Here is a 20590-nt window from a genome sequence, read left to right as displayed (position 1 = left end):
ATTCTTGAGTTTTTATCAGACTTGATAGAGGAAAGTCTTCCTTCTTTTTGAGATTGTTTGTATTTCTTACCAAGACTTGTCTTCTTGGGATTTTTTCTAACATCAGACTCACACTGACCTGCTGACATGTGAGAGCTGTCCACACTTTGGACATGACTTCTGTCCCTCCTCTTCCTCTGATCTCTGTTCTGTGGATCTGTCTCTTCATCTGTAGTTGATGTTGATTCTTCATGTTGGTTTTCTTCTTCATCCTGACTATCAGTTACATTAAAGCTCTGCTGATTGTTTAGATCTGCTTCACTGTTCTCATCTTCCTCATAAGTAGGAATCTCCATCAAGGTATCAGTCTCCTGCTTCAGATCAATCTGATCTTCATCCTGACTGATGCAAAGTTCCCCTGGTTCCTCTTTAGTATGTAGACGTTCCGGTTCTTCATGTTCCACTCTGAAGTTCCTCTGCTGGATGCAGAGATCTTCCTCTTCAATCATCCAACACTGGGGGAGGACTGCAGGGACACAAGAACAGGTCCTTTTATCTACTATGGTGACTTTATTTATTCTTAAGTATCAATACAAATGATTGCAGTATCATTCAGTATAGGGTTGTGCCGATGGACGATATCATCGTCCATCGTGATGGGTGACTGACATCCCGATGGAGAGACCACCATCGTGATGCCACGCCCCCGCCACGTTGCGCGTCGACACCATAAGCCGCGGTTACATGTACAAAATATCTTGATGGGATCAATGGTCGGATTAGAATCCAAGCGTGTACATGGGCCCAGAAAAATGTTTTCAGAATATAAAAACGTTCACTAAGGTCACAATTTCGGTCGGAATAAATCATTCGCACATGCGCAGTATTCGCACATGCGCAGTTTGAAAACCGGAAAGGGATACAACTTCCGCCGAGCGGCTTTTTTTCCCAACTTTATTGAATGTAACAATTCAATACAAAACGATAACAGCGCCGAGCGGCTATATATATTGACATGTCAGCTCGGTAAAATACGAGATGATCTACTAAACGTCCTTTTAATAATGTTACGGTTATTATGAAACACCTGTTCGCTCATCATTTGAATTTTAATCCGTGTGGTCAGTGCTTTTTCTGAACGAAGCCAGGATTAGCAGTATGCTAACACGGGCTAACAACATTAGCTTTGGGTGGCGCTGCAACATGTGAATAACATCAGCCTTTATTTAGTCAGGGCACGACTGGAAACACAAATCCACGTGATTGTTTGAATGTTTTCTAAGGACTGAGAGACATTTCTGCTTTGATGCTCAAACCTCTGTGTGTCTGCTGACGATCCGAGCTGTGCTCAGACACACGTTTAGACCCGGTTCTGAGTTCGGTTGCTTGTCTCCTAGAGCTGCGGGACGGATCGCAGTCTTAAATCTCCCACACATACCGCTCATGTACCCCCCCCCCCCCCCTTCCCATCAAACACAAAGCTGTAAATCCGCACAAAGAAGTAGTCCACTCCGCTAAGTGCGGGAGTGGACTACTTCTTTTCTATCTTGCTTGTTACTTTTTCTGTTAAAGTCACTTCCCTCAGTTTATATTGGATCATCGCGGATTAACCATTAGTTGGGAAATAAAATGAAAAAAGCAAAATAACGAATAGCAGTTATATAAGAACAAAAAATGTAAAAAATACCCCCCCCCCCCCCCGACGATGTCATCGTCCATCCCGATGGTTGACAGCAAACATCGTTTACGGCCAAATTAGGGGACATCGCCCAACTCTAATTCAGTATATGCACATTAAAAAATGTTTATTAAAAAAAAGGATTTTGTTTTCTTTAACACAACATTATAAAACTGTGCTGAAAAAGCCCCCCCCCCTACACCTCCCCCCTATGAGGAGAGCTGTTTCAGTCAATAAATAGTCTGAACCAGTTAAAGATGGAATATATTTTTTCTTTGGTTTTTTTAAGGAAATGAAATTGCAGATAAGTAATTCATAAATGGTACAAACAGGTTTTTAATGTTATATAACTGTATACCCAAATTAAATCATGCTGAGATAAATAGGACACATTTACTAGAAAGGGGACGGAGGGATTAACAGAAAATGTACTTTTAACCTCATTCTGTCTCCAATTATTTTGATATGTTATATATATACGGTTTGTGCGTCCAGGAGACTGGTTTGTCCCCATAGATTCTAAAGAGGCATATTTTCCCGTCCCAATATACCCCCCTCACAGAAAGTATCTCAGATTTTCCTTTCGAGGGAAGGTTTACGAGTTTGTAGTGCTCCCCTTCGGCCTCTCACTGAGTCCGCGGGTGTTTGTGGAATGCACGGAGGCCGCCGTCGCACCCATGAGACAGATGGGCGTTCGGCTGGCCATGTATATAGACGACTGGCTGCTCGCAGCGCAGTCTCCTGAAGAACTCAGGAGGCAGGCCGGGTTGCTCACATCGCACCTAACTGCACTGGGCTTCACAGTAAACTGGGGAAAGTGCGTATTGACACCAGTTCAAACGATCACTTTCATCGGCTTATCCCTGAACTCGGTCGAGTTCAGAGCGCGACTCTCAGTGGAGAGAGTGACAGCCTTCCGGGCGTGTCTGTCACAGTTCCGCAGGGGGGCGTGGATAACAATCAGACTGTGCCTCAAACTCCTCGGGCTGATGGCATCGGCGCTGTCCGTCATCCCTTTTGGCCGCTTACACATGCGTCCTTTTCAGCGGTGGGTGGCGTCGCTCAATCTAAGCCCCGCCCGCCATGGTCACCGGTGAGTGCTTGCTACGGTTACGTGCATTCTCGCCCTACACAAGTGGAGGGATATCTCCTTCCTCACCACGGGTGTTGTCATGGAAACCGTGCAAACAAGACAGGTGATCACCTACAGACGCCTCGCTGACAGGCTGGGGAGCCACTCACGAGGGCAGGACAGTGAACGGTCTGTGGGGCTCCCACATGCGATCAGTTCACATAAACTGCTTGGAACTCCTGGCGGTGTCTCTTGCACTGAAACATTTCTTACCCTTCCTGAAAGGGCGCCATGTTTTAGTCAGGACCGACAATACCACAATGGTGACGTATATCAACAGACAAGGAGGGCTGCGCTCACTTCAGTTGCACACGCTGGCACACAGACTGATTATGTGGAGCAGCTCCCGTCTTCTGTCGCTGCGGGCCATCCATGTACCGGGGATAATGAACCGGGGAGCCGACCTGGTCTCCAGAGGGAACCCGCGTTACAGGGAATGGAAGCTCCACAGCCAGGTGGTAGCCCAGATGTGGAGCATTTACGGTCAAGCAGAGGTCGATCTCTTTGCGTCAGCGGAGAACGCCCAGTGTCAAATGTTCTACTCTCTGACGGACCAGAGCGCCCCCCTGGGGGTGGACGCACGAGTGGCCGTGCCGACTTCTGTATGCGTTCCCACCGTTGGAGTTGATTGCCCCTACCCTCACCAGGGTTCGGATGGGGAAACACTCTCTCATCCTCGTAGCCCCTCGGTGGCCCGGGAAACACTGGCTAGCGGACATCATTCAGATGCTGCACAGCCAACCGTGGCCTCTGCCTTTACGCAGGGACCTCCTGTCGCAGGCCCGCGGGGAAATTTTTCATCCTCATCCGGAACGCCTGGCTCTGTGGGCCTGGCTCGTGAGAGGCTGAATCTCATGGCAGCGGGACTCCCGCACAACGTCATGGACACGATCCAGAGTGCCAGAGCGCGGTCCACCCGCTCCGCCTACGGCGTCAAATGGCGCGTTTTTGAGGACTGGTGCGTAAAAATGGCCGTAATGCCTTTCCAGAGCCCAGTCCCAGTCATTCTATCGTTCCTTCAGGAACTGATTGAAAAAGGTTTGTCCTTTTCCACCATTAAAGTGTATCTGGCGGCCATATCCGCCTGTCACATAGGTGTTAATGACAAAACAGTGGGCCAGCATCCGCTTATTTGTCAGTTTATGAGGGGCGCACGTCGGCTCCGACCGGTGTCGAAAAGCCTTGTTGCTCCTTGGGATTTACCGGTGGTGCTGGACGCACTGTCGTGCGCACCGTTTGAGCCACTGAGGCAAGTCAGCCTCAAAGCGCTCTCTTTTAAAACAGCTCTGCTTATTACAGCTTCTGCTAAACGAGTGAGCGACATCCATGCGTTGTCAGTTCACCCGTCCTGTTTGCAGTTCTCCAGAGGGGATTCTAAGGTTTTGTTGAGACCGAATCCGGCATTTATGCCCAAGGTTTTCAACCCTACCATACCTTGCCACCCCATTGAGTTTTTGGAATTGAATCCGCCTCCTTTTTCCTCTACGGAGCAAGAGAGGCTTCACACATTGTGCCCTGTGCGGGCGCTGCGCATGTATGTGGAGAGGACGGCTGGCTTCAGAAAATCTGAGCAGCTGTTTATGTCGTGGGCTTCTCCTCACACAGGAAAGCCTATAACCAAACAACGCCTGTCACACTGGGTTGTGGGCGCTATAACCATGGCTTATAACAGCAAGGGGTTAACACCCCCGGCGGGCCTGCGCGCTCATTCCACTCGCGGCATGGCATCATCATGGGCAGTTTTTCAGGGCATCTTACTGGATGATGTGTGCACGGCTGCCAGTTGGGCAACGCCTCACACTTTCATCAGATTTTATAGACTGGATGTCACTAGACCAGGGCTGCCTCACGCAGTGCTAGGTGTGGGGTCTAGGGTTGTGCCGATGGACGATATCATCGTCCATCGTGATGGGTGACTGACATCCCGATGGAGAGACCACCATTGTGATGCCACGCCCCCGCCACGTTGCGAGTCGACGCCATAAGCCACGGTTACATGTACAAAATATCTTGATGGGATCAATGGTCGGATTAGAATCCAAGCGTGAAGATGGGCCCAGAAAAATGTTTTCAGAATATAAAAACGTTCACTAAGGTCACAATTTCGGTCGGAATAAATCATTCGCACATGCGCAGTAGGGTTTGAAAACCGGAAGTGGATAAAACTTCCGCCGAGCGGCTTTTTTTCCCAAACTTTATTGAATGTAACAATTCAATACAAAACGATAACAGCGCCGAGCGGCTATATACATTGACATGTCAGCTCGGTAAAATACGAGACGATCTTTTAAACGTCCTTTTAATAATGTTACGGTTATTATGAAACACCTGTTTGCTCATCATTTGAATTTTGATCCGTGTGGTCAGTGCTTTTTCTAAACGAAGCCAGGATTAGCAGTATGCTTACACGGGCTAACAACATTAGCTTTGAGTGGCGCTGCACGTAAACATGTGGTAATAACATCAGCCTTTATTTAGTCGGGACACGACTGGAAACACAAATCCACGTGATTGTTTGAATGTTTTCTAAGGACTGAGCCACATTTCTGCTTTGAAGCTCAAACCGCTGTGTGTGCTGACGATCCGAGCTGTGCTCAGACTATGGAGTTAATTCAGTCTCAATAATCAGAAATGCACACAACCGGTTTTACAAATGCACACGCTCCGATTCACAAATGTCATTTTATGCAAACGTGAAAAATAAATTCGGAAATACACACCCTGTGTTTCACAAACACACAGATTGTGTTTCACACATGCACACTAAATGTTTTACAAATGCACAATAAGTGTTTCTCACAAATGTGCACCCTGTTTTTCACAAAAATTGTTTAGAAATTCACAATAAATGTATCAAAAATGCACAGTAAGTGCTTCACAAACATGATTTTTAGGTACACATGTGATGTGAACTCACAGATCATTCAAACTGCAGAATGTGCATTCAAAATCCCGTTCTCGTTTGTGAATCTCCCCGTGTGTGTGAGAGATTTTTCTACGGTGAATATTGAGACTCATCTGACGGAGCGGGTCGACTAATCTCACCATTGGCTAGTGAATCTGTCAATCAAACTCATCGGGAAAGCAGGCGGGTTCGCTTTTAACCAATCGAATGGCCCCTTACACTCCTCACTTTCAAAGTGACGAGGGAGGGAGCTGTTCAGCACAGCAGTTGGGAGGACGCGGGCGGCAAACATGGCGGAGAGGTCTTCTGAACGGGATCAGTCTCAGCCCGTAAGTAATGCATTTATTTGATCATTCCCTCGTTGTACGTCCTGTAATGTTATTGAATACTAAGTTGAAGCGTTCTCCTTTGCCAAGTGACATGTGTGAATGCTTTATGAACACTGCAGCCGAGTCGTTTGCAGAGTACCCCCCACCGCAAATTAGCTTAGCTTTGTTTTGCTTAGCCTGTGCAAGTTGTGTCTGCCTGTGAGTGTGAGTGAAGTTCAAGCGGGTGTCGGTTCAAGCTAGCGTCTATAGCCAATGATCTGTAGGTTCTTAACATGATTCATAAGGAACTAAGGGGAAAACATGCCGGATTTACAGCAGCAAAGAAAGTTTAATAAAAAGTATTGATTTGGAGACGGCGATTTGTTTAAACACTGATGCTATGCTATGCTAACTAGCTAGTTGTTCCGTGTGCTGCCTTTCCGGGATCGCGATCCGGGTTAAAGTTAGACACAGCATTTTCACAACCCAGACTTTAAGACGGGGTGGACTGTGCAACAAAGTTAATTCATATGACATTCATGAAAACGGCATTTTTTAAATATAACATACATGAATCCACTGATGAATGAAAGAAGCCTCATTAAGTTTCTAACGTTAGAACCCGTATTCATTGTGATGACCAGCCCTGTGAGATTGTGTCAGAGTGACAGCCACTAAAATCCCCGTATCTTTACTTCCAATGACGTAATGACAAGAATCCCAAACATTATGTTTTTAGGCTGTTTTGTAGTCGATAAGTAGTCACAGAAAGGGTGGATGGGAGAAATCAGCTGTCAACAGTGATTAGAGTAGAAGTTACTGTAAATATTACACACAGGCTTCCTGTGATCAGTGTCTTGTCTCTGATTGTTTATTTTTAACGCTGTTCTTTACTACAAGCTCAAGTTATCATAGCAAGAGTGTTTTAAAAAAATTCCCCTTTCATATATTTGAAAATTATGTAATTTAAGATCAGACAGCTAAATTATCTAATCCATGTTTGTTGTGTTTTTATTTATTCTCTAGGAATTACTGAAGCGTGACAATCTTTTGTTCCTCGTGCCATCAGGCAATACAACTCTCTGGCAGGGCATCTTACAAGTAATTTATTTTAATTTTACCCACTGATTTTCCAATTATTTACCTTTTTTTATCAATCTTTTTATTTTGTGATATTTCTATTTGTAATGCATGTGTGTTTATGTGTTTTTCTAAGATGGCCATTTTAAAAAAATTTCCTCAGGGATTATTAAATACCCTTCTATTCTATTCTATTTCATATATACATCCTATTGTATTACTGTTTTACCTGTCAATTGGCATATTTGCCCCTGTAAATATCTGTCAGTTGAAAGTATTTGTACTTGTATTCCATGTATCCTGTACCTGAAGATAGCAGACAACAACTGTGCAGACACCCACTTGGCCTTCTTCAGTGACGCTGTGAACGTTTATGGCTTTCCTCTGAGGTATTCATGTTATTCATAAAGAAATATTTTATTCACATATCAGGCAGTATAAGTACTTGGTTATTTGTACAAAAATAAAATTACTTTTTTTAGACTCCTCTCCATAAACAAAGGCAACTCTAAAACTTTCCCCTCATGAATAACATTTTACCCCCCCTTAACAGTCTCTCTCACCTCATTTTTTTCCTGAGTGATACATGTAACCCACTCCTGCAATTTTTTTAACCTAGAAATTCTACTTATTGGCAACATACATAAGAACATTACATTTTAAACTGATGTGTACCGTATTGGCGATGCATTTGTAATTATGTGTTTGAGACATGATTTTCATGTTATTGTCAGGGTGAGAGGAGATCACGGAGGAGAAATGTGGGCATAGCCGAGTTAATGCTCACAGTACGTACAACTGACACAAACGGCTTCATTGTGGGAAAAGTGTACACACAATCAACGGTGAGTTGAACCTAGTTTTAGAAGCTTTAACATATACACAGGGCTCCAGACTGCGTCCATTTGGTCGCATTTTGCGACCAAAATTTGAGAGTGTGCGACTGAATTTTACACCCAGTCGCACATGTGCTACCAGTAAATTTGCCTCCTCCACCCTCCGTATTTTTTATACATTAAACATGAAAGGAGCACGTCAATGATCGATGAAATGAGCAATGAAATCATCAATGAGACGTGAGCGCACACGCACGCAGGCAGACACACACACTCGCGCGAATACTCATGAGACTGGAGCACACGCGAGCACACGCGAGCACACACTCGCGTTTCATTGAGTGATGCCTGAGGCGGCCAATGCGTGTGAGAAGAATAGGGAAAGTCACTGCAAGTGGCTAAAATATGTGGAGGGGCGGGGCCTAGAGATAATCGAGCGCGCGTAAACATCCGTGGGAAGGAAACGGAGACAAATATCATCACAACCTGATATGTGCGTCTGAGCTATGAGCAAGCGAACTATTGATTCGTTCTTCCGACCTGCAGCTAGTGTACCAGTGACAGAGTGTACAGCAGGGGTCTCAAACTCGAATGAAATCGAAGCTGCAGCGAGACTGAAAGAGACCAGGAATTAGGAGTTGTCCTTAACATTCAATTTCGTTTTAATATGCCTCTCCCCCTAAGTATGAGCTGTGATATTACATCTTTTATAATTATTTTAATGTTTTGTAATGGATGTAGCCTTTTTTTAATCAGTTGGTATTTTAAATTATTTTAATTGATCAGTGAACTACAAAAAACCCATCAGGACGCATGTCCCATAATGCATTGTTTTTTAGTCTGTAGGGCAGCTTTCAGTCAGTTCAATACTAAATTTCCAGCTGCGTTCGCTCTGATTGGTGTCTTGCTCTCACCCCTTTCTCGTGATATTTTTGTTTTGATTGACAGGTGATGTTGGAGCAAAAACAAAAATATACGTCACACACCAGGTGATCTGTGCAGTGTTGCGTCCATCTGGGTGATCTCAAACACGCTTATTGTGCATCTTGGCTGAACCTATTTGGTGTCTCCAAAATGAATTTCCATCCTCTAATATTTACATACATTTAAGTATTGTTTGAAACTGTGAAATTACGAAAGGTTACTACGGTAATCATTTGTTACTAAAAACTTTTTTTTATTCTAAAAGTATGGTATTTTTTTTACTATTTTTACTTAGTTGTACTGTCGTGACAGCGATGGTGCTGTCAGTTTACCTTCATGTTGCATCTTCAAAAGTGCAGAATAAAATATGACACTGAATTAGAAACAGCACATTGTAATTTCTGCATCTATTATTAAAGTATTTATTTGTAATACAGTGGAAATTAGTAGATTTGGTTAGAATGTTGATTTACGGTATGCGCCCCTAAATTTTCTGGTTGTGCCCCTAAAATTTTCAGTTAGGGGCCACTGTGCTCATAGTGAAAAAAGTTAGTCTGGAGCCCTGATACATAAAAGTGAATGATGTATTAAAAATAAATCTGACAATATAATATTTCTTTTTGCTTTTTTCCAAATACAGGATTGAGCTCCTCTTCGTGAGTGTTACTGGTTTATATTACAACATCCTGCACTCTCCTGAGGACCAAGACTTGCTCAATATCAGTCACATCACGTATTCTGCTGCCATTACATTTTTCTACCACACATTCAGGCCAGTTTGGATGTCTTTAGTGACGCGTGGGACAGCCATCAGATCAGGACGGAGCAAAGCATGACACCAAATCAGCTGTGGCAGTTGGGCTTGACCCAGAACCCTGTTTCTGATCCCCGGGTAAATGCTTTATTTAATCTCACTGTACTGGACAACTGATTTGTGTGCAGTTTGACTAAAGTGGAAAGTATCAAGAAGAGTGTCATGAAATCATAATGACTACAGTGAATTTTCATCGAAAATGAATGAAAAGGATTATTGTTGTGTGGTGCAAACAATTTCCCTAAATTGTTTGTTTGTAGGAAGAATAGCACATCTGCAAGTTCAAAATGCATGACAATGCATGGCATTATGAGCCATCAGCTGTACTAATCTCACTACTTTGTAGTGGAGGATCACTTATTTGCAAATTATAAACAGTTATGGAGATATGAGGTCTGCCTGCAAGCAACAATATAAGTTATTATTAGTCGGTCACTGTTCCTACATAATCTAAAACACAAAAAAAACAGTGCTGTTCATAAACAGTATCTTTTTTTTTTTTTTTTTTGTCAGGGTATGCTGGTTCCAGAGATTGAATGGGAGGAGAGTGGATCCATGACTGAACCTCATCCTGGGATCAATGTCCCGGTATGGGACAGTCCTCTTTTGGGTCCACAAATGTTGGAACTGCAAGACGACATCAATCCATTGTGGAATTCAGACCGTTTGGGAGTTGACCTACATCTTTACTGTCCCTGTTTAGAACTTAATTTAGGCGACATAATTACATACAGAAGAAGAGAGACTGAGGGGAGCAAGACAAAGTTCAAATCAATACTGCTGTATTGTTCAAGGGACTTCATTGTATGTAAGGATGTTATGAAAATTAGTTCCAGTTTAAATAAAATTCAAATCAGTAGAGATCCCACATTTGCTTAAATTTTGATGTTTTAATCTGTCCATGTTTTCACTGAATTTTACTCTGCAATAAAGGGTGAATGTTTGCACTTTGTTGTTCTATGACCATCTTTTGTTGTGTAGTATTTAACCAGCTATAAAACCCAGAGAGATTTTGCAAGGGTGACCTGGCCAAGAGGTGTATATGTATATGGTTACAATATAAAATCAATGACATTTGAGTTATTAAAAAAATAAAATTAAGGTCCAGCAAAGTGACTTCGGGCTGAGCAGGGGAGGTGTATATTGGGCGTCTGTGATTGACAGTGAGATGAACTTGAGGTAATGTAGTCCCACTGCGTGGTACGGAGCAAAGTGATGCCAGTTTCTCCACAAAACCTGTGGAAGTTGAAGATTTTTCTCCTCCACCTTCATATGATCCAAACCGTGTCTGAGTGTTGAAATGACGCTAGCATGAAAGCTAAGAGAATAACGTACAAACAATCCCGAGTGAAACATTCATTTTAAATCTCATGACCAGTACAGAGTTCGATGGATTCAATGTCAACTGCATTCAACCACTGTTGCCTTGCTTCCAGGTCCACTGAAAAGTTGCACAAGCCAGTAATTTTTGACAACCGAAGGCAATAAACCGACAAGCCATGCTAAGGCTAACACGCTAACGACCGACTGGTACAGAATCAAATATGGGCGGGGCTTTTGCCACCCGCAGAAAGCGTAGAGAAAGTGTAAGGGGCCATTCGATTGGCTAAAAGCGAACCCGCCTGCTTTCCCGATGAGTTTGATTGACAGATTCACTAGCCAATGGTGAGATTAGTCGACCCGCTCCGTCAGATGAGTCTCAATATTCACCGTAGAAAAATCTCTCACACACACGGGGAGATTCACAAACGAGAACGGGATTTTGAATGCACAGTCTGCAGTTCGAATGATCTGTGAGTTCACATCACATGTGTACCTAAAAATCATGTTTGTGAAGCACTTACTGTGTATTTCTGATACATTTATTGTGAATTTCTAAAATGTTTTTTGTGAAACACAGTGTGCACATTTGTGAGAAACACTTATTGTGCATTTGTAAAACATTTAGTGTGCATTTGTGAAACACAATCTGTGTGTTTGTGAAACACAGGGTGTGTATTTCCGAATTTATTTTTCACGTTTGCATAAAATGACATTTGTGAATCGGAGCGTGTGCATTTGTAAAACCGGTTGTGTGCATTTCTGATTATTGAGACTGAATTAACAACATATCAGACACACACTTTAGACCCGGTTCTGAGTTCGGTTGCTTGTGTACCCCTAGAGCTGCGGGACGGATCGCAGTCTTAAATCTCCCACACATACCGCTCATGTAACAAAGCACCCCCCCCCCCCTTCCCATCAAACACAAAGCTGGAAGTCCGCGCTCCGCCGGTCCACTTCACTAGTTAAGTGCGGGAGCCGACTACTTCTTTTCTATTTTGTTTGTTACTTTTTTTGTTAAAGTCACTTCCCTCAGTTTATAGTGGATCATCGCGGATTAACCATTAGTTGGGAAATAAAATGAAAAAAAGTAAAATAACGAATAGCAACGAAAAATGTAAAAATACCCCCCCCCCCGCGACGATGACATCGTCCATCCCGATGGTTGACTGCATACATCGTCAACGGCCAATTTAAGGGACATCGCCCAACCCTAGTGGGGTCCACACCTACACCTGTATGATCAGCCTGGTTGTTCTCTGTTGGTCTTCGGAGTAAGCTTATCTGGCAATACGGGAGTCTCTACATCCCATAGTGAGATACAGAAACGAATGTTGAAAGAGAACTTTAGGTTAAGAACTTAACCCCGGTTCTCTGAAACACGAGTGAGGTATCTCACCAGATCACCCTCCTTGCCTGGAGCGAGAAGAGGTGTGCTTACTTAGACTGAGGAGAGAAGATGGCGTCCGGCTCTTATAGCAGGAGGAAGTCCCGCCTCCTGAGAGCAGACGTCACCTTCTGTCTGCCAGTCAAGACTGGCGTAATGAAAAAGAGCTTCTGGGGGACAGCGCAGGGGGCGTGTCCCATAGTGAGATACCTCACTCATGTTTCAGAGAACCGGGGTTAAGTTCTTAACTTAAAGTTTTATTATGTGGCAGAGGGGATGAATGGAGGGGGAGGAGAACAGGCCAGCAGGTGAGCCCACGGAACCACATCAATTTCAGCGATATCTGCATTGCTGACATTAGAGGATCACATAGAGACAAACAATCTGTCTGCTGCAGAAGATGCAAACATGGACGACTCTGTTTTTCTAGTTGGAGGGTTCATGTAAAGAGTATGTTAATAAAAGACAAGCCCTGAATATTATTATTCCTATTCGACCCCAAACTACAATATCAGCTGGCTGTCTCTGTCTACTGGCCAGCCAGCGGCCCGCACGCCATTGCTTTTACAGTCCAGTTTTAGTGTACTTAAATGGTAAATACCAAGTAATATTCAAGTGAACATACCCAGTATTTAGTACTGAAATTACCATGTAGTTGAGTGGAAATAGGGCTGACTTTCTTTTACAGTCCAGTTTCAGTGTACTTAAGGGGTAGTTTCTGTGGTAAATTTATGGTAAATACCATGAAACGTGAGTGCAGACTTAAATTGTCCTCTTTTCTCATCTACTTTTACCCTTCCTCTCTTCTCTATTTTTGATCATCATTTATCATTTAGTTATCCATGCCTCTGTTTGGTGCAGTGCGATTCATGTATTGTCCCTCTTTTCCTCTCCCCTCCTGGGGAGTGGGAGTGCGTCCAGACTCCAGTTGGCTCATCCGTGCTCCAGTTCCTGACCGTCTACCTCGCCTTTGCTCCCGCTCCTACACCTGGCTGTGGATCCTGCCTCTGACGAGTACTGGCTCATCTCTGGCTCGTCTCTGCTCTGTACCTGACCGAGTACCTCGTCTCTGCTCCTGCTCCTACACCTGGCTGTAATAATAATAATAATGGATTGGATTTATCTGCGCTTTTCAAGACACTCAAAGCGCTTACAATGTGTCCATTATTCATTCACTCCTCATTCATACTTGGTGATGGTAACTACGGTTGTAGTCACAGCTGCCCTGGGGCAGACTGACAGAGGCGTGGCTGCCAGTTCGCGCCTACGGCCCCTCTGACCATCACGGGGATCATTCACGCACGCTGGTGGAGCCACACTGGAGGCAAGGAGGGTGAAGTGTCTTGCCCAAGGACACAACAATATTTTGGCTGGTGGGAGCAGGGATCGAACCGCCAACCCTTCAATCATTGGACGACCCGGTCAACCACCTGAGCCACTGTCGCTGTGGTTCCTGTCTCCGGCTCGACTCGCGCCTTTGACTGTCCCCCCCAAACACGGCTGGATGAAGCTCGTCTGCTGGACTTTTATATATGTAGTTGTAGATTTAGATAAGTTAATTCTTCTCTAAGAGTTCTGGTAAATCGCCTGTCCGTCCTGGGGGAGAATCCCTCCTTCATATGGGCACCCCTGAGGTTTCTTCGTTTTTTCCGGACTCTGTTTTTTTAGGAGTTTTTCCTTACCGCGAAGGGGGGTCTAAGGGCAGGGATGCCAGTATAGCTTAGTCAGTTTGTTAGTTCATTTTAGTATTTTCCTATTGAAGTACCATGTAAGTACACAGTAAATTCCATAAAAAGTACCATGTATGTACCCAGTAAATTCCATAAAAAGTACCATGTAAGTACCCAGTAAATTCCATAAAAAGAACCATGTAAGTACCCTAAAAGTACCCTGTAGTTACACAATAATTACCACGTAAATACCACTTAAGTACCATGTAAGTACTCTAAAAGAAAGCGTTACCAATTATAATCAGTAACAGAAATGCTTTTTCATTTTCACAATGTAACTGAATCAAATGACTCAAAATTAAAATAAAAAAATCAATCGTTCAAAATACGTTTTCTTTTTCTACATTAAAACCGCTTATTCTGCGTCATAATTAAAACAAATGCAAAGAGGGGATTTTCGTTTTCACATCCACTCTGCGAATAGTGTTTCAAAACTCAATTCCAGTTTGCATTTCCAGGAGGGATGTGGGGCGATGATGTCAGTGAGTGTTAGCCCAACCAGCAAACGGCAAAAGTTTAGCATGGTGAAATCTGATAGAGCTGTTCATGGGGCTATAGCTGTCCTGGAACAGCAAAATCAGCGTGAAGTTGCAGGAGAAGATCTTCTAAATGTGCTTTTATTACTGTTCTGATTATTATTAAGGGCCTGCTCGCTCATAATTTTTAAATCCGTGCGGCCAGTGCTTCTTTCTTGGCTGGAAGAAGGTTTAGCATTAAGCTAATACGTGCTAAAAACATTAGGCGTGGAGGAACACATCTTGTTCGTTTCGATTCAAATTCAAAAATGCTGACAATGAGTCTCTGTCCCAATATTTATGGACCTGACTTGCATTATGGGACAAGTCTGATACATGATGGGATACATAGCATGTAGCCCTCAGATAAATAGCTCTTTTCAGACTTCAGGCTTTTTACAGCAATTATTAGGTTAGATTAAAAATAGATTCATGAAATGACTTAATAGTTAATGATTGATTAATCACACAAAGAATGAATCTCATGACAGTTCTGAAAACACTGTCATAATTTAATTTTTGGGAAATTTTTAAAAGCTACATTTAATAAATGATTTTCTTAGCAGTCAGAAAAACAGAAATAAAAAGTATTTTGTTAAACAGTGAAGTGGAACTTTGTGGCTCTTGTTGGGTTTTGGTCTGGAAGAAACTGGATCAAATGGTTCTTTTAGTGTTAAAGGTTCCAGACTCTTGATTTCCACTGAAGCTATGAGTATGAAATGTCATTCCACAGACAAACCATCAACAAAATGATCCTGATGCTGCTGAGGTTCTTATGGAAGTGAAGCAAATCTCAGCAGAGATGCAGTTTTTCTAAACTGAAATCACTGACATTAAACAGCCTGAACATTCATGGAGCTGAACTGGACACAGAAAAACCTCCCTGTTGTGTTTCCACCCACCAATGAGGAGCAGTTTGATGAAGATGAAGCTGCACTGGAGGAAGAATCAGTCCAGAAAAAAATGGAGAACAATTCCGACACTAAGCAGTTTTTCACTGATGTGTTCAGGTTTGAATCTTTTCTGTCTGCAGATCCATGAGCAGGACCTTGTCTTTGGGTTTTAGCTTGAAATGTAGTTTTGGAAATAGAATCTGTCTGAATGTCTGGAATTGGAGACATCAAAGAGGTTTAGATGGGATTTTGGGTTTGACAGAGAAATCTGCTGAAAAGAACTGAACTACAAACTTAGAACCACAAACGACAAAACAGATTGTACTTTTTTATCTGCTAACAATTTTCTCTTTGATCTGTTAAGGTTTCCTGTTTGTCGTTAGCTGGAGGGACTAACTAAGATCATGTGATTTGAGGAATGTTGTCGGCTGCACTGACCAACAATGTCTTCTGTCTTTTCAACTGGAAGGGACAGAAGAGACTCTTCCAGGACACGCTGTTGATGGACTGCATGTTTGGAGAGCTTGAAGCTCAAGATAGAACCGTTGTTGAAGTGAACATACATATAGTGTGGAGATGAAGATCAGAGTCACACTGACCTGCTGACATGTGAGAGCTGTCCACACTTTGGACATGACTTCTGTCCCTCCTCTTCCTCTGATCTCTGTTCTGTGGGTCTGTCTCTTCATCTGTAGTTGATGTTGATTCTTCATTTTGGTTTTCTTCTTCATCCTGACTATCAGTTACATTAAAGCTCTGCAGTTCCTCTTGAATCTGTGGAGGTTCTGTTTCCTCCTGTTCCTCTTTAATCTGTGGAGGTTCTGGTTCATCCTGTTCCTCTTTAATCTGTGGAGGTTCTGGTTCCTCCTGTTCCTCTTGAATCTGTGGAGGTTCTGGTTCCTCCTGTTCCACTCTAAAGTTCCACTGCTGGTTGCATTGATCTGCCTCTTCAGTCATCCAATGCTGGGGGAGGACTGCAGGGACACAAACACAACAAGGAGCCTTTTATACGTTTTTAGGACTTTTGGGTTTTGTCAAGCTTCAATAAACTCTGTGATCATTGGAATATGAATATGTCTGAGGAGTCTGGAGGACAACAAGAGACTAATGGAAGCAATAAATATAGATGCCATTATATTATTTAACAAACGTGTCATTAATTTAAAATTGGAAAAAAATAATCAAAATTGTCATTATTTAATTAAAATTCAATGCTAAGTGATTTACACAGGTTCCATTTCTAAGTTCTTCTAATCTTCTACATTCTATTCTATTTCTCCATCTGACATTGACACAGTTTAAAGGTAAACTTTGTTTCAGGGTGATGGTTGAACTCCCGCCTTCCAGTTTGTTCTTCTGGTTCTAGAGAAGGAAAGTGCTGATTCCACTGGTGACAGAAACAAACACACAGTAGTGTCTGATAAAAAAACATCAATGAACACTCATGGATCATGTGTGACACATGTTACTGGCATCTGCATTTATGGCGCACAGTCGGGACTTGAACACACCGGGGTGTGGTTCCACCAGCACAAGCAGCTGCTCCAGATGTGTAAATTGGAATGTGTACACAAGTGGCTTCTGGACAGTTTTGGAAAGATGTACACAAAAATACACAACTGGACAGACCGGACCCTCCAGTGGACAGGCTGTAGGTCAGAGGTGGGCACTGAGGGCCGCATTCCTGCATGTTTTCCAGCATACCCTGCTCTGGCATGTTCTAATTGGCTGGACACACCTGAACCAGGTAATCAGCCATGAGTAGGGCAAGATTATTGGCTGGACACACCTGAACCAGGTAATCAGCCATGAGTAGGGCAAGATTATTGGCTGGACACACCTGAACCAGGTAATCAGCCATGACTAGGGCAAGATTATTGGCTGGACACACCTGAACCAGGTAATCAGCCATGACTAGGGCAAGACTATCTGGAAATCGTGCAGACACACCGGCCCTCGAGGCCTGGAATTGCCCACCCCTGCTGTAGGTAATAACCAAGTCCAAAGTGTGTCCTCTGTTGTGAGCAGCTGTGGGACATTTTTGAAATCTGTGGGAAACTCACAATCATGACATCATCAATGTTTTCCACAGCTATCTATCACTATCAATTAGGTAGACAAAATTTTTTTAAAAATAAATATAACTTAAAAAAATAATCCATAAAAATAAGGGTCCATTACAAAAGTTGAAATAGATCAAATAAATTACACAATGTCTGGGCATTCTTATGATTCATGTAATGTAAAGATTTAGAGAATAGGTTGAGACGGTTGAGTAATCCATTAATGTGAGATTTCACCCAATAAAATGCTTTGAAATTACAATCAGTGCATTAATCAGAAAGTCCAGATTTTTGTGAATAAATTGTTATCAAATTTTAATTGTATTCCAATTTAAAGGGCTAATGATGATATTTTTGTATTTGAGCCAATTATGAAAAGAAGACCAAAACTCTTTTACATGAAAACATTCCAATAAAAGATGTTCCACAGTTTCTACATAATTTCCACAAAAGACACAAAGATCAGTATCCCAGTTAAAGAGAGAATGTAAAAATGATTGGAAGGGTAAATATCATTTAACGGGAGTGCCCCAAAAATAGCACTGCTCATATAGCAAATCAATATATTGTGGCGATCTGGGGTTTAGCCCCGCCTTCAGCTTTTAAGACTCATGGGAATTGGGGAATCTGGGGTGTGTTCAATTGCTCACCAGAAGTGAGGGAGCTGTGAGCAGAAGTGAGTTTAATGCTGTTTGGCTGTTGGTGGGGGTGTTTAAAATTAACAGACATAACAGACTGCCAACATATGTGAGTGTCGTTTTCGACAAACTGGGGTTGTGCTTAGCATGGGCCACGGGGAGCAGTTTCGGACATGTCAAGTGGAGCCGCTACTAAGTAAGAGGATATTTAATTTAGACTTGGGCACAACGGTACTTACCTGGATAGTAAAGGGTGGTGATTCAGTGCTTGCTATTTAGTAATTAATGCACTTCAGTTCTGCTGTCATGAAATATATGGCAGAGGATGGAACGGCCTGAAACTTGTGAATCGGTGTTCCCGCCTTTGAGAAAGAGGTGCGTGTGTGTGAGGAGGAGAAGGGGAGGGGTAGTGGGTGCAGGTTGCGAGGTGAAACGGCACACGGAGACCATTGTGGAACACCCGGATCAGCGGTTGGCTTAAATTACTCAGCTCATTCTAATAATGTCATTCTTCACTAACTATTGCAGACATTTTTAATACTTGTCTGTATTTTCCATATCCATTTATTTTTACGGTTGTTTAGTTGGTGATAGTAACGTATAAATAAAGACAGCAGGTAATGCTGGCTGGAAAACAGCTGCACTTTTTCAGACCATAAATAAACAATAGATCATTTGTTTATGAAAGTATTGAGGATTTTGGAGGATTTTAATGTTGGTGTTGTAAAAAATTAGGAAAATGGCAAATATTTTGGAGTAATCCCACTGATGAGTTCTGTAATTAAGTTTTTAATGTTTTATGAGACCTAAACATGATTTTCACAATAACAGGTTTTTAAATAATCAAATCCCGCTGATATGTTTCACAAAGACACACACACAGGACCAAAGACACACACAGCACCAGAGACTAGGCCTGGACGATAAATCGATTAAATTAATTAATTCGAATTTTTTGTTACGGGCGATTTCAAAAATAACTAAATCGAGTTTTTATGTGGCGCATTTTTGCATATTTTGAAAATCAAAATAAAAAAAATACAATCTGAGATTTTATTTTTAGGCCATATCGCCCAGCCCTACCAGAGACAAACACACAGGACCAATGACACACGCAGGACCAAAGACACAGAACCAAACACACACACAGGACCAAAGACACACAGGACCAAAGACACACACAGGACCAAACACACACACTTCAATAAATGTTTATCTTGTTCGGCCCGCAACCTAAAGTGTGTTTTGGATTGAGGCCCCCTCGGCAACTGAGTTTGACCCCCCCCCCCCCCCCCCCCCACTTATACAAGTCTAGAAAATTCATGCATGTTTTTGTGTGTAAAATGAGCAAATAAAAATAGGGCACACACAAGGATGTCCGCAAATCGTGTGTTTTTTTTTCTGTGTGTGTGTGTGGGGGGGGGGGGGGGGGGGCGCCCTTCATACCACTTAGTGCCCATGAAATAGGTCTCGGTCTCAAAAAGGTTGGTGACCCATGTGCTAAGTAACAAGCAAACATTTGTTTTCTATGTAATAATTGTTACTTTAAAAGTTATAATACATAAATAATGAGTTATTTAACATTCATTCATTCATTACATTTAGTTAGATGTATAAGTTATATCTGGCCTTTTGAGGACAGACACTATGCTGATGTGGCCCTCAGTGAAAATGAGTTTGACACCCCTGGTGAAGAACCACCACTGACTGACAGACGGGTCACCAAAAAGAAAAGCATGAAGCTCAAAGAGCTTCTCTGTTTCTTTGCTGAAGGTGACATACCTATGTGGTGTAGCTGCAGCTGTGGTTTCCAGATGACATCCAGCAGTCTGCGCTGACGACAGAGCTCCTGCTCGTACTGGACGATGGTTCCTTCACAGAGTCTGCAGATTTCTTCAGCAGCAGCAGCTAGTCGCTCGCTGATCAACTCTCTCAGAGACTGAAGGGAAGACATGGTTCCTGCTCCGATCTTCAGCTCCAACTCCCACAAACACCGCCGTCCTCTTCACTGCAGCTCCGATCGATCATCTGCTAGTCTCACAATCACAGCAATCCACGTTGTCTTTCCGTTCAACACTTCTTCAATCATTTACGACACTTTGGGAAATGCTGAGAGTTCCCACACGAACCACGTATCGTCCTTTCTGTCCAAAAATCTCACAAACGTCCCAACTAAACACTACCGACCTCTCAGCACAAGCTAACGCTACTAGCCGGTTAACAAGCTAACGCTGCTAGCGCCTCGTGCTGTTTACTTCCGGGTCACGTGCAGGAACTTCCTTTAAAAAGAAACGTATAAACTGCTTAACTGAACCTCAACATGGTCCAAAAAGCTTCAAATATTTTTAAACAGTTTTGATTCAGGAGATAATAAAGAAAAGAAAA

The 20590-nt window shown here is 42.8% G+C and overlaps 1 protein-coding gene and 1 long non-coding RNA gene across 8 annotated transcripts in view; one reads left to right on the top strand and one right to left on the bottom strand.

Annotated features, from left to right (window-relative positions):
- The window catches only part of LOC144981319 (uncharacterized), a 75400-nt gene extending 54810 nt beyond the window's left edge, over positions 1-20590 (bottom strand). For 2 of the 5 annotated variants that reach the window (XR_013650642.1, XM_078934946.1), the window contains exons 1-3: positions 19988-20590; positions 16104-16478; positions 119-505 (exon numbers count right to left, since the gene is read on the bottom strand). Coding sequence is in view for 4 of the 5 variants with exons in the window: in XM_078934946.1 (XP_078791072.1) it covers positions 119-505; positions 16104-16478; positions 19988-20159 (934 nt within the window). In the remaining variant the exon portion in view is untranslated. Of the gene's footprint in view, positions 1-118; positions 506-11779; positions 14145-16103; positions 16479-19987 lie in introns of those variants that run through there. The other 3 variants (XM_078934953.1, XM_078934969.1, XM_078934957.1) reach the window with 3 other exon arrangements.
- Positions 5723-10603, top strand: LOC144988038 (uncharacterized). Of its 3 annotated transcripts, none has more exons than XR_013651783.1 (5): positions 5723-6823; positions 7029-7103; positions 7395-7471; positions 7817-9734; positions 10170-10603. It is a non-coding gene; the product is annotated as an uncharacterized LOC144988038 (long non-coding RNA). The 3 variants fall into 3 exon arrangements; XR_013651781.1 differs by having other exon boundaries at positions 5748-6023; XR_013651772.1 differs by lacking the exon at positions 7817-9734 and having other exon boundaries at positions 5751-6023.

This window comes from Oryzias latipes, chromosome 2, assembly GCF_053564925.1.
Source record: "Oryzias latipes strain Hd-rR chromosome 2, Olatipes_Hd-rR_3.1".
Taxonomy (NCBI): domain Eukaryota; kingdom Metazoa; phylum Chordata; class Actinopteri; order Beloniformes; family Adrianichthyidae; genus Oryzias; species Oryzias latipes.
This window is presented reverse-complemented; position numbering and strand designations above follow the sequence as displayed.